Genomic DNA, 15235 nt, shown 5'->3' on the forward strand with positions numbered 1-15235 from the left:
GACACTTACACGTGTCATCATATGGCCGTAGATCTCATTAGATGGGTGTAGACTTCATGCAGAAAGTCATGCAAGAGCTTCATGCACGAGATTCACCAGTCTGAAAACAACATGTTTTACTTTTATGTGTAGTACAACAAAAACATCACAATTCGTCGCATTTTAACAGTTGTTATTCCTTATTAAAATGGTGGTTTCCAGCTTTGCTGCTTCTTTTATTCCAGAGTGAATCAGTGCCTCATTCCTCTTAAAGATGACAGAGATGTGCAGGAGGAAGCGTTAGCCACACTTCCTGTGCATTGCACACTCCGTCAACCCAAAACAATCCATCTCTTCAGACATTGAGGCGGGAGGATGCACTCACAGCCAGAATGGTGAAATCACCCTTTCACCCATTAAAAACACCATATGTCGCTCAGTTTGGAAGAAAGGGGGAGCTTTTTGGGGCACAGAGCTGCTTCAATAGAAAGTGATGCATCTATTCGGTGACTCATGAAATCTTAAGCATACGTGTGCCTCTAAGAAGGTGAAGTTCACTCCAAGAGTTAAGTCTGCAGATTTGCCTTCTCGTTTTAAGCTTTTAAATTAAGTCTTTAAGTATTCTTATTCTCAAGATTGTCTCAGCAGCCATGCAGGGATTGTGATGGGTTTGAAGATTGAGATTGGTTTGAATGCATGTGTTCATCAGAAGGTACTGACGAACATTCTCCAGCTTCCAAAGCTCTTTCATAAGAACATTTTATATCGCACCACATCAGAGCGCCTATGCCACGTTGTGCTTATTCCTGAATTCCGTGGGTAGTTGACGGGTATTAAGGCTTTCCTGCGGTTGCTCGATTAATGCTTGTGTTCCAGAAAAGAGAAAACCCAGCTGCTAGTATTCAGCTATTTCTTGCAAGCTCCCAAGATATAATCTATCTCTGTTGAAGGACTTCTCAGAACTTATTCCTGTTCGACACATTGTCCCAATCCTACAGCCAATATCACACCTCTGTTGACTGAAGCACTCAGGGTTTAGTTTTGGAACTTTATTTTTTGCAGTACTGGGCTTTTCAAACAAAATACTTTTTGTTGTTATGTAATGGTGTTATTATGGAAGCTTGTTTTTTTTTTAAAGAACTTAATATCACGCAATAATATCTGAGAAAAAAAGTTGTAATTGCGAGTTATAAATTCAGAATTGTGTGATAAAAAGTCATAATTGCGAGTTATAAATTAAGAATTGTGTGATAAAAAGTCGCAATTTACCCCCTCTGACTTTATAACTCACAATTGCAACTTTACATCATGCAATTCTGAGAAAAATAAGGCAGAATTGTGAGTTAAAAAGTTGCAAATTAAATTAGTTTTAAATTAGTTTATTCCGTGGCGGAAACAAGCTTCCATAGCCTATATGTTATCGCATTAGACGCAGGCTGACAAAAGAGTTATTATACAATAAATTGCAATACATTCTTATTTTTCCCCCTTTACTATTATTATACAAAAAAGTCTGGTGAAAACATATAACGAGCGTATTATATTTGTCAAAAAGTACAGAATAGACAAAAGTTTATTATTAGTTGCATTTTCATATTTTGTGTATTAAATTATGTACATTTAAAAAAATATTGGTTACATCTAATTTACATCCATAAGTAGACCTTTAGAATTTGTAAGTGGAGGTCAGTCAGCTAGCTATATTGCATTTCAGTGAGTGGATATTGTGTTCCAGCTCCTCAAGCAGTATAATCATAGTGCACTCTCAGCAAATATGGGGCCCATTTTTCAAAACGGCACCCATTATTGATCAAGTTGTTGTCATAGTGATATGCTAATAAATGGGGCTTTCATAATATCCAATGTGAAGTAGCCCTAGCTGCTTGTGAGTGCTGTATGATATTAGTGGTGACCGACATGCTTTCTTCAATAATTACAGTTATATAGAGACTTATATTGTAGGTCAGATGTCAGTGAGACCAACTATGTTTTTTGTTTGTCCATCTGTGTTTGAGGTTGTACATTGCTGTGAATAACTCAATGATGTTTTATACATATACCAATGAAATGCTGTTTTTGGACATATACCATATTATACTTTGGAGTACCATGTATTTTGTCAAATAAAGGAGGTTCCAGAGTATCACTGGGTCACATAGAAGGGGCTAGTGGGTTTGTATGTCAGGAGGATACATTCAATTCCTCTTCCCAGACCATTTGCAGCTGTAGCCCGGAGCAGCTGAATGTGACCTCCTTTTCATAGAACGGGGAAAAAAAATCCCAGAGCCCAGTAGGGTGTGCAGCCAAGTTGCCTACATCACTTCCTGCCGCATCTGGCAATGATCATAGGCAGCGAGGGAGGAGGGAAGTGTCCCAGGCTTCTGGAGCTTCAGAAACAGCAGATTTCAGAGCGGTCTAACGGATCACTCTCTCTCCCTCCACCCACATTCCACTGTCGGTTCAAATTTAAACGTCTATGTGGGACGGACATGATCTCTTCTCTTTATAAAACTCCACCTTTTTTATTAAAGCTTTTGTAAAAGTTTGTTTGGAGTGAGAAATGGTATTGACTGAAAGATTTTCTTAAATGTCTCTGTTTCTTTATCTGTCCATCAGGATGACGTAGGGGCTGAGGCTGGAGAAGAGTGCAGAGATGAGCCTCACGTCCTGGTTCCTCGTGAGCAGCGGGGGTACGCGGCACCGGCTGCCCCGTGAGATGATCTTTGTGGGTCGAGATGACTGCGAGCTTATGCTACAGGTCAGGAAGGGTGAATCTCAGTGTTAAAAGTGAAACTTCTAAAAATGCTTTCGTTAATTGAAATAAGGCTGAAATAAAATATAAATATTACATGAAAAACTTAAAGGTAGAATGTTACAAAAGATTTCTATTCCAAACAAATGCTGTTATTTTGAACTTTCTATTCATCAAAGAATCCTGAAAAGTATCACGTTTCAACAAAAACACTAAGCAGCACATCTGTTTTCAACATTGATAATAATAAGAAATCTTTGAGCAGCAAATCACCATGTTAGAATGATTTCTGAAGGATCGTGTGACACTGAAGAGACTGGAGTACTGCAAACATATTTCACAATATTACTGTTTTACTGTATTTTTAATCAAATGAATGCAACCTTTGTGAGTTTGTTTAAAAAAATCTCATCGAACCTAAACTTTTGAATGGTAGTGTACTTCACAAGCTCTGTGTAATGATCATAGGAAGGATGGAGACAGATTAAGTCATACCCAGGAGGAAAGTTGTGTTCCTAAGTGGCATGACTGTTACTATCTACCTCAGCATCAGTATACATGTGTTAGTCATGCTGCTTTATTAATAGAAAGTGGGGCAAACAGCTCATGATGCACTTTTAGATGTACTACAGTGTCGAACTACGAGATCATAGACTGTAATACCAAACATTGAGAGAGAGAGTGTCAGTCATGTCATTAGAGAGCTGAGTAACCTGGTCAAACTACAAAAACAAACTTGACGTGTCACAACACAGACTGTAATATCAGCCACTTGAAGAAAAGCTGTGTACTGTGTAACTCTTAGAATCATTAGCAACCGCATAACAAAGCGCTGAGGACCTCTCACAACACCTAGCATATCTGAGGTGAGAAGGGCCTTCTGAGGGATTGAGTAAACATTTGGTCAAAAGTCTCTAATGGAAATATCTTCTTTGCGCCTCAAAACAATAACAAAAAGCCTTTTCTTAAATCCAGCTACCAGTACATAGTGAACACAGGCTAGCATATACTATGCTCATAGACCAGCCTTTAAAATGTTGAGTATAGTTGACTGTAGATCAACAAACTGACTCTGGGGTTTCAGACGTTTAAACACTAGTCTCTGTTAGACATGAACAAGGCTTTGCTTAGTCAGGAAACCCCCATTTCCCTCTTTGACCCTTCCATGTTAGGGTCAGGCATAAATCTATCTAATCATGTGATTGTGTTACAATACGTTTAGTGGTCACATGGTTTGTCTCAAAATAGATTGGTAAAGTATTAGATTCCTTATCACTGAACTGAGGATGAGTGGCTTAAAATAGAGCCACTGTGCTCATGTACACTCACTTTAAGTATATATATATATATATATATATATATATATATATATATATATATATATATATATAGGTTCTACACCTTAAACTTCTGTGGTTGCATTTATTTGTTCATTTTAATGTTTGTTTTATGCTGAGCAACTTACACTTGTCATTAAAATTAGGGCTGTGCGATATTGAAGAAAAATGCGATATGCGATAACTCCTTAAATAATGCAATATTCGATATGCGATACGATAATTCTTAAAGTGTGAAAAATGAACTTAAATTATCTTTAAAATATATTTAAAATGATATAACCTACATGTGTTTCACATTCTTTTTATGACAAGAAAACATCCTAATAACTTCTGAAAGTGAACATCAGTGTTTTACTGTAGCATAAGAAGTGTTATTTTAACATCAGTGTAAACCACAGGGTTTCAGGTTATCCTACATTAGTTTTATTTAATAAAAGATACTGAATCATAAAATATAAAAATAAAACATTGCTTAGTTTTCACTGTATGAATTAAATATATCCTGATACTTATTAAAGCTAAAAAAAAACTGTCTTTGGTTCATGACCCCATTTATTGCATGCTGTTGCGATATGCATATTGCCATATATACATTTGCGATATTTCGATAAATTCGATATATTGCGCAGCCCTAATTAAAATGTCTGCAAACGAGAGATGTGGAGATTGGCCTTTCCTCTAGTTGATCAACACATTATTAAAATGAAGATACAGTGCCTGAAGATGAATTAAACCATTAATATTGACATTAGTTAATGGTCAGCAAATATTCATGGGCAAAATACAGTTAGTTCAATAGGAATCCATGCGATCAGGAATTTCGCTAAAGGGTGAAAGATTTCCCTACTGAGATTTGCAACATCTTCACATTGGTCAAACGAATTTACTGTTTTGACCTACAGAAAATAGCGTGGTTTGAATCTTAAAGTGAGTTCTTTGTGGGTTTTGCTGCATACATCTCTATGCTGTTGACAATAGACAATGGAACTTTTTTGTCTGCAAAATTTCGCTAATGTGATGTGACTTCACTTGAGGCTACAATAAATCTGTATACTTGTGTGAGAGACCGTTTCTCTTCAGATGTCTGGTATGTTGCAAACGTGAGATATGTCACCTTCAAATTCTATCATTGCTACAAGGTAAAATACTTCTGTGACTCCGATAATAACGAATCTATGAAGTGATAATGCTCAGCGCAAACTGTGTCAGGTTCGTAACTCCTGCTTTTTTACCCGTTTGTGATTGCAGTCTCGCAGTGTAGACAAGCAGCACGCTGTCATCAACTACGAGTCCAGCAGTGACGAGCACAAAGTGAAGGATCTAGGAAGCCTGAATGGGGTGAGTAAGAGCGATAGTGAATGGAGTGGTACATTTCTGATAAATGAATGACACTGCCTTTAAATAAACAAATTGTGGAAAGTTTTACATCAAGCACAATAGTATAGTAAAGTTTACGGATAAAACTAACAATTTATAGTAATAAATAAATATTTATTGAGCAATAAATAAAACCTCTTACATAACTCTCTGGAGTACTTGATTGGGATTGGTCAGTCATGAGTCGTGACATTCTAATGTCATTTTATATTGTATTTGACCAGTTTTCCACATAAATGTGCTTTCTTCATAACATGTCACATTTACAGTCCCTTTCTTCTTACACGAAATGATTTCAGTTTAAATCACATCCATTATTTAGCCAGTCAGCATGTAATATGCAGGATAATGTACAGTCAGCCAAACATTATTATTATTTAAAAAAAAATACAGGCTAGGTTTTTTAAAAGTTTTAATTTCCGTTTTATGTATATTCAGCCTCTTGTTAAATCTTGACACAGATTACATACAAACTTCCCTCTTCATACTTGTTTCTTGAACTACGTGGTAGTTCTAAACCGTAGTAATATATTAAGGTTCAGCCTGCTTTTCCTGAGTCTGTGTTTGTGTTTGTGTTAGATTATGTCTGTCTGTTTGAGGTTAGTAGAATCTCCATGACTAAATCAGAACTCGTGGGGCCAATTACAACCTCTTCCTGTTGAGTCATGCTTAAGAATTCCTCTTCCTGTCCTGCTTTGGCAGGAAATGGCTATTATAGTGTGTGCAGCATATTATCCACCTTTTTTTTTAGCAGTTTCAGTACCGTTTACATTTATGTTGACATAAGATCCTTTTTCAACAAAACCCTCACACAACAAGCCCAGACGTTGCATGAAACTACCATTTTCCTTTATTTGAAGTTGGCACATGTTGAAAACTGAACAGAATGAAGGGAAATAACGTGCAGTCAGCAACTGAAGAGCATGCACAAATTCCCCTACTGTGAAAATATAAAACAAAAAAATTCCCCTACTGTGACCCCACATTCCAGAAGAATATCTTAAGGTCTTTGGATATTGTTGGAAGGACAGAGGAGGAGATTGATTCAGCTTTTCAATGGAAATTTTAAACTTGAATGCTCTAGAAAAAGTGCTTTGTCAGTGCGATTAGCTCCCCCTCTTTGTTGGGCTTTGCAGGAAGTGGCTGATATTTGAGACAGAGCAGACCTTACAGCTCACTATAACCACCTTGAATGTTTTCAGACTTTGTGAGGTGGCTCTCACTGTAGTTATATGTTTAGAGGGATCTGTAAAACATTTGTTCACCGATTTGGAAATCAAGGAGATTTTTAGATTAAACCATAAGCTTATCATTATTACTCAATTAGTATAATTTTAAAGTGGATTTTGAAGAGAGAAAAAAAGCCCAGATTGAGCTGTTTAATCCTTTGATAATTCGGGAAAAGAAAGTCTTTGTTTGTTTTTTTTTTGTATTGTTTCAAACTTTCCATTATTCCTGTATAAAATACCATATGAAATCAGATTTTGTTTTTTGTGGCTTTTAGTTTGTGTGTTACCTTTGAGATTATCTGTATGCTACTAGCTATGCTAAATACTTCTAAATGCTGATAAGTTCCTCTTAGCATACGTATATGCACATTTCAAACTTACAGTTGTTCTCTTCTGGGGAAACCAGCAAAAATATTGATTTACTCATCCTGCACTACACTTTTGTCCAATCAAATGCTCTTTAAATGAGAACATCCTTAATACAATCTGCCTCTGACTAGCAAATCATGGTTCAAGACTGTAACTAATTAGCTACTGGTTATATATGGAATATGTGAATACAGTTTAAAAAAAAACTTTGTTTTGTCAAAAGTTGATTCACAGGGAAGCTAAGCATACATCTGCAGTACATAATGCTAACATCTTGGAACATGACTTGTTGGGAGAACCTTGGGAAATAATTTCAGATATGCTCTTTGTTTGGATCTCAATCCTAAACAGTAGAAAAAAAGGTCCAAGGCGCTTCTTTTAGAATAAAACGTTAAAAGGCTAAAGTCCCTGTGAACCGGAAGTTTCAACCGACTTCAATGTTGAGTACAAAACGGTTCATATCAATTTGTCTATTCTCCAAACTGCTTATCCTATGTAGGGTACAGTACATATTGAGAACTAAAAATTAACTTTTGTGTCTGTGATTTGAACTTTTTCTAAAAGAATTTTAACCAGAATAAGTTGAACAGCTCTTTAAAATGTGAATTTTATTTGTCTTTTTTATTTTCAGACATTTGTAAATGATGTCAGGATCCAGGAACAGATGTACATCACTTTAAAGATTGATGACAAACTGAGGTTTGGATATGATATCCTTCAATGCACTTTCCTCTGAAACCTTTTAAGATCTAGGGCTATTTGCTAACAGCTTGCGCCAGTCCAAACCCTCTTTTTGTGTAAAAAAAAAAAAAAACTATTTTCAGGATTTCCCTTTCAGACGCAAAAGGAGAGTATTAAAATAATCATGCAGCGTGATTTACTAAGGTTTGCAGTAGTCAATTTACTGGTATGTGCACCATTATTGTTAAGAGGACCACAGAGAACCGAGAGCACATGGTAGAAGGAAGAAAACTCTTCACTCATGTTCATTTATTTGGAAAACCAGAGGAAGACATTATCCCAACATATCGGATAGTATTTATTGTCATTCGTATTATTCATTATGTGATTCATTGGAATTTAATTAGTTAATACACTTATAATTTGAAAGATTTGTGTGTATGTGCATGACAAACAATGAGAAGTACTATCTAGAAGTACATATAAAATGTATATGGTTTCATGGACTAGTATTTGTGGGTGTTGCCCATGTGTGTGAACATTATCCAATAAGGTGGCAGAAAGTTAATTTTGAACCTTTGTGTGAATGTGTATTTTCATTCAACATGTTTTAGCTATTTATGAGTCTTCCTTAACTTGACTCACATACCAACCTGTTCACTGTGGTGCGCGGAGAGCTACATGTGCCAGAGGAGGCTCTGAAGGTAAAACAACCACTACATCTCTGAAACGGTTAACATAGCTAACAATATGCTGGTTCATCAATTTATAAAGATGTTGGCACTTGTATTATCAGAATTGCACATGCGTGTCTTATGTAATTTATTTATCTTCCTGAAGTAATGTCTGATGACAGGTTTCTGGCACTTACTTTGTTCTTCTCCCTCCTTTCTGTCAGCATGAGAAGTTCACCAGCCAACTTCAACTGGGCAAGAAGCCCACCTGTGCAGAGCCCTTAAAATCCCCCAAGTCTTCTCCAGACAAAGCCAAAGTGAAAAAACCTTCAGAGCCCATTGCTGAAACAGCAGGCAAACCTGCAGAGGCTAACAAAGGAGATGACAAGATGCAAGGTAAAAAACACCTTCATGATGTCAGGGTGTAAGCTATGGATACTTGTATTTGTATCTATAAACTACTTTGTAGTTGATGCAAAACAATGATTCATCATTAAATAATGTGACTCTTTAAATTAGTAATACTGGACTAGCCACTGCTGTACCCCATCTGACTGATCCATTGTCCCTTTTCACCAGAGCAAGGTGATATAAATCAGCTCGGCCTGTTTTTATCTAGGAACTGGCTAGCAGCCGGTGTAAGTGACCTTCTGTCATCTCATCTCAGGTCAAGCAGGACAGTGCAGGATTCAGAAAATCCATTAACTCTCATACAGTAGCAATACAAACATTTGACAGTTGTGAAAGATAAAGACGTCCCTCTGGCTATAAGATAATCGGGCCGATTTTGGGCCCAATTCTCCCCTTCCAACAACTCTCGGTAAAGTCCCAATTATCTTGATGGTTCTACAGATTATCTTATCAGATTTTCCTATGGTGTGATGTGTGTTGAGAATCTGCTTGGAAGAAAATCAGGATCATTAATCCTGTTGTGGGGGGAACCCTGAGGACAAACCTGGGTAGATTGTCATGTGGAACGAAACAATACCAAATCAGAAAGCGAGCTGATGGAAGACAGAAGCGTAACATGACTTTTTCTTTTTCTGTAAAAAGCAGTCCAAGCACTATTATCGGCATTTCTTCTTGCCCGCCCTCCGGCATGTTTGTTTACTCTAAAGTCATGTTTGACCGCAAGAGATTTTTGCGAGATTTTTCGTATACACATTAGAGGCTTTGGTTGTTTGTGAATGGAATCTATTAGTGTGTGGTGTGCTGTCTTGGTCACATCCTGGCACTTCACAAATTATATGAACAAAACTGTTAAATTTATGATATTTTTTTATCATCATGTTTGTGATCTCTCATATTTAAAAAATCTTTTAGTGTGGGCCAGAGAAGATTGCATCTGTTTTTTTCCCCCTGTAATGGAAAATGGAAAAAAACTTGTCACCAATGGACAATTAAGGATGACATTGTCAACTATTAATGGCTAGCACAGTTCCATTAATTTTCCATTGATGACCATTTGTGCTATGGGCATGAATGATACAGGTACTTCAAATCATGCAGCTTGATGAGAAGAGGTGTTCTGTTAATTTTAATCACATAGACTTATTCACAGAGTCATATCTAGGTTTTAGCATATAAGAGAGTATAATTGGGCTAAGCTCTTTTGACTTAGATGAGTAAGCAATCACCTAGAAATATGATTTTAAAAAATACTGAGAACACCTCAGAAACCCCATAGCAACGTCTTGGTAACCACCCACAAAACTCTAGTATTGATGGTGGCGAGTTTAGCACGGTCTAGCACCACTAATTTTTCTTTAAAGTATGTCAAAATGTATTATAAAATGGATAGTTCTGATCCTTGATTATGATTGGCTGAGCAGCATTCGAAGGTGTTGTAAAATACTCTATAAACACATCTGTGACATAAAATCAAAAAATCAGTATTACTGCGCTGCCTCTCTGTGTGTTTCTTGACAACACATTGCTAAAGAAGTACGGTATATTGCTTGACCGAAGTATTATTTGTTATCAATAGATAATAAAAATGTTGTTGCTGTAGCATCATTCATAACAACGGCCCTTATAAGCTGTTCTAAAATCACTGTAAACCACAGCTTCATGGGCTTTATCTGAGACTTTAACCCATCTAAACACACATGTAGTTTATGTGTTACTCTATGTAATTAGAACTGTGGTCCAGCCCTGTCGTGAAGTGCTGGGTATTTGATAATAGGGAAGGGAACAGCGCTACGCCCATGCCGGTTTTTCACCCATCAGTGTTTCAAGGGTGGGTAGCGTTTAACATGCGCTCTTATCTCATTGCCACCTGGTTATTTTATCCTGCTAATTGTCAGGCTTGTCTAAAAGTCCCTTAGCCCCCGGCTGTTAAACTAGCATGATCCATCTGTGAATAGCACATGACTGGCTGCAACACTAGGAATCACTGAATCAAAATCACTGAATCAATTCACTTGAGTTTGGAGTGATCCTGTGCAAATGGAAAGTGTTCTGCCCTCCACAGATCAGAAACGGATTGATTTAGTTTCTACTTTATGAAATTAAGGTTCAGGTTTGTTAACTAATGTTTACAAAGGAAAACTTACTGTAATGTGTTATTTTATTCATTTATTCAAGCATGGTGCGATCAGTGACATCATGTAAACATGAACGTGAATATACAGTATGTAATACATGAGCATTGTGTATACTGTATGTATATTATTAATCTTTGTGTCCTCAAAGCAAAGCTAATATTTTTTTCTCTATAACAGGCGATATAGCTGCCGTGCACAGGGGAACCCCACTGTATGGACAGCCATCCTGGTGGGGCGATGGGGATGCAGATGATGAGAATTCCTTTAAACAAGAGAATAAAACATCTGGAAAGAAGCAGGAGAACAGCGGGACAGGTAAGACATCCCAGAATCCTTTTAAACACTCTCTGTTTGCTCACAATATAATTTTAATTCGATTGTTTTACTAGAATAATTTGTATTTGATTTGGCATACTGTACAAATATCTAGTATTTTTGTCTTCAATTGTTTTGTTTTTCATTTGTTTCCATCAAATTATTTTTGTCATCATTTGGTTTCCATACATTTTTATGAAAATAATTCACACTATTTTAAAAAATAAGTCTCTTATGCTTTCCAAGGGTGCATTTATTTAATACAAATAAAATGTAATAATTTATTCCTGTGATGGCATAGCTGAATAATCAGCATCATTACTCCAGTCTTCAGTGTCACATGATTCTTCAGAAATCATTCTAATATGCTGATTTGCTGCTCAAGTAACAATTCTTATTATTAGCAAATATAGAAAGGGCAAAAAACTATATTTATTTGAAATAATAGAAATCTTTTGTAACATTAATTTATAAATGCTACTGTCACTTTTGATCATTTTAAAGCGTCCTTACCGAATAAAATTATTAGTTTCTTTAAAAAAAAACCTTACTGAACCCAAACTTTTGAAAAGTAGTGTATCTTCATTTAAGTTTGTATTAAGTACATTTATCTTGTTTTTAGGATATTTAGGTATTTTTCTGGAAAATAAGAAAAATAAAATATTAACATCAATCTCAAAAAATGTCAATCCTTACATATGTCTATATGTCCAGAACATTTCTGATTCATAAATGGCAGAGAATAAGTAATTTTCCCACAAACGGCTTAATCAGACAGCCACATGGAGATGTTCACTAACACAGTTTGAGCAGATGTAGACCAAAGAGGACAGTTGTCTCACAGAAAGAGTTTGTATTGTTTGCTGTTTAATCCAGGAAAAGAGCGTAAAATATGCTGCTGATTGAAACTGGCATGTTGTAGTGTGCTTTGATCCAGGGGTCTGGAATCCCATTAACTTGCTCCGTATAGGAGTAATGGGATTGTAGATTACTGAGGCTTTACCACAGCAGGACATCATACGTTTGCTACCGACACTAAACCAGACAAGTGCACTCAAAATACAGCAAGGAAAAACCTATTGTGCTCGTCATCACCATCATCACACCATTTTGGTTTATGTGAAGTCAGACTATCAGATCTAGATAATGTAATTCTAGCCCGGCTTCATCCAGCATGTAAACATGGCCTCAGCATTTTGCTCTTGCTTCATGGTAACAGTTATTTGACAAAGATAACCATAAACATGAGTTTTTTAGGTTTATTTTTTTATCATGTGTACTAGTTTTATCGTTGACCCCAGAATAGACCATCAAACTTCTTAAAGCACTCGTGCCCTTGAGCCCTCTTAATTTATTTTACTCAAAACAGCAACGTCTCTGTTCAAAGACACAAAATCTACTCCCAGAAGAAGCCTTGTTCCTTTATGAGGGAACGTTGGGTAAATATATCTCGAAGGGCTAGTGCTGGCACACTGAATGGCATTGTTTGACAAAACCTCGCAGTCTTGTGCAGGCAATGAAGATAGACTCAGGTTCAGGAGACGGCAGAGTTGGCAAAGGCTCCAAATGAATCAGCCTTATTTGTTTCAGACTTGATAAACCTCAGTGCTGCCACACACACACACACACACACACAGAGAGAGAGAGAGAGAGAGAGAGAGAGAGAGAGAGAGAGAGAGAGAGAGAGAGAGAGAGAGAGAGAGAGAATCATTCATGCAACAGTCCACCACATCAAAGTTCCAACACCTCCCAGGGCTATTTTAGGCGGCAGTCTAGGCTGGTTTTTCGAAGGCAGGGACTCGCAGGCCAGCGTTGGAAAGGAAGAGGAAGAGAATGTAAAGGGAACGTCTCCCTTAAGAAGTGAATAGGTTCATTTGTAGACAGGCCCAGCCCCCTCCATCTCCATTGTCACGGAGGCGTGTTTGCTTTCTCTTCTGTGACACCAGCACCGTTCATCACAGAGGCAGCCACACATGCTAGATTTGTAAGTATTTTGAGTATTTGAGTTGTGGTACTTTGTCAAATATAGTTCATTGAATGTTAACTTGCTAGAAAACATGTATAAAACCTTGTGCTTCATTAAGAATTTTCTTTAGTTTCTTTGGTTTTACTAAGCAGATTCACAGTAGTTAAGTAAAGTTGAATTCTTATAATGGTTAGTGCTTTTCTGTCGACCGGGTTGATTTTTATAGTTGTTTAGTTTTATAGTTGTATTTTATAGTTTACCAGAGATTTAGTTAAGCTAAAGGGAGGATACAAAGTAGCATTTTTGCTTTGGTTTAGAAGAGGAAGTGCAGAGTATTTTTAAAAATAGGAAGTTCCAGCTGCACTCTGATTGGTCAGAGGATTAACTAGACATACATTTAGGGGTGTAATTGTGGAAATTTAAGTGGAACTGATTCCGATGCATTACTGTGCCTGTACATTTTCTAAAGTACTAATATTTCTTAAAATTGAACTTTGAAATCACACCTCATATCAGTTTAAAGGGAGAATCTAAAGCAGTGGTTCCAAAACTTTTTGCTCCTTGACTTATTTTCTTACACAACACCCTCTCTCTACCTACATTACAGGATTAACATACTATTTAGTCAATTCCATTATTAACTTTTTTCAGTGTCTACATTTTTTTTAGATGCCATGTCAAGTTAAAAGTAGTTCAGAAAAAGTTATTTTGCTCCATTCTGTTTTGTTCCACCTAGTTCATTTTGAACACAAGAACACATCCTGTGTGAATGACCCTCATGAAAATGTTGAAATCCCATCTTGGATTGTTTGTTTGGTCTTATGTAGACAGAAGCTCCAAATCCTGCTTTGCACAAATAAGTACAGGCAGACAGTACTTGTAAATGTAGGGCGTTCAGTCAGAAATTAATACTTTTATTCAGCAAAGATGCATTCAAATAATAAATTCTGTTCTTTTGAACTTCATATTCATCGAAGAATCTTGAAAAGAAATATTAAAAACTATTAATATTACACGGTCTTCAACATTAATAATAATAAGCAATGTTTCTTTAGCTGCAAATCAGCATATTAGGAATGTAATGCAATGGCTGCTCAAATTTCAGCTTTTCCATCACAGGAATAAATTACATTTTAAAATATATTAAAATAGAAAACCGTTATTTAATTTTTTGACATGGACATACAATTACATTGGACGAACCATATGATTTGTTTAAGTGTTTTAGCACACATGCTAATTTTCAACACCTGTCCACGGGAGGCTTTTAGAATAAAAAAATATATATATTTACATACGTAAATTATAAAGCAAAAGCATCATAATAATCAGATAATATCTTAGTAGGTTATTCATGCGAGCACTGTTTAGTTTTTAGCCATTGTTTAAGTCCTCTGTTAAAAGCATTGCCATCGGTCTCTAGTTTTAAATTAGTAGGTAAAGCATACTAGAGTTTTGGCCCCTTTGCAGAGAAAGCAGACTGACCAAAAGAGGTCTTGTACTTTGGGATTAGACAGTCACCTCTGAAATAAGTTGTAATAATATTTCACAATATTACTGCTTTAATGTTTTTTACATTTTAATATTTTAACCACACGAGAAGCTTAATATTTAATACTGTCTATATACATGACTAAAGTACAGCTCAAAAATAAAAAAAAATTTTTTTTTATTTGGCATAAATAAGATACAGTTCATAGAAATCGCCATCTTTGGTGACCTTAGGGTTGAGAACCTCTGATCTATATATCAGACACAGTGTCATTTATTTTCTTAAGCCAGCTAATAGAATGAAAATTGGTAATATGGTGTAGCATTTGTCAGACTGTTTGTCATTTCCAGAATTTAGCACCATGTCTAGAGTGTCAGAGCATCTGTCCTCAGCCAATTATGTTGTTATAGTGCCATTAGCCGTCCCATTAATTCTTGTCATGTGACAGACATTAAACCGTGGCTTTGTCCTGACAGTGATTCAAGTCCACAGTCTTGACATTTATAGCTAGCTGA

The 15235-nt window shown here is 36.3% G+C and overlaps 1 protein-coding gene across 9 annotated transcripts in view; it reads left to right on the forward strand.

Moving 5' to 3' along the window:
- cep170aa (centrosomal protein 170Aa) overlaps positions 1-15235 on the forward strand; it is a 41241-nt gene that overhangs the window by 7066 nt on the left and 18940 nt on the right. For 8 of the 9 annotated variants that reach the window (XM_079634543.1, XM_079634544.1, XM_079634545.1 and 5 more), the window contains exons 2-7: positions 2596-2737; positions 5320-5409; positions 7678-7756; positions 8373-8431; positions 8626-8797; positions 11125-11262. In XM_079634543.1, coding sequence (XP_079490669.1) covers positions 2633-2737; positions 5320-5409; positions 7678-7756; positions 8373-8431; positions 8626-8797; positions 11125-11262 — 643 coding nt within the window. In that variant the 5' untranslated portion in view covers positions 2596-2632. Of the gene's footprint in view, positions 1-2595; positions 2738-5319; positions 5410-7677; positions 7757-8372; positions 8432-8625; positions 8798-11124; positions 11263-13198; positions 13247-15235 lie in introns of those variants that run through there. The other variant, XM_079634551.1, reaches the window with a different exon arrangement.

Source organism: Phoxinus phoxinus, assembly GCF_949152265.1.
Source record: "Phoxinus phoxinus genome assembly, chromosome: 14".
NCBI classification, from domain to species: Eukaryota; Metazoa; Chordata; class Actinopteri; order Cypriniformes; family Leuciscidae; genus Phoxinus; species Phoxinus phoxinus.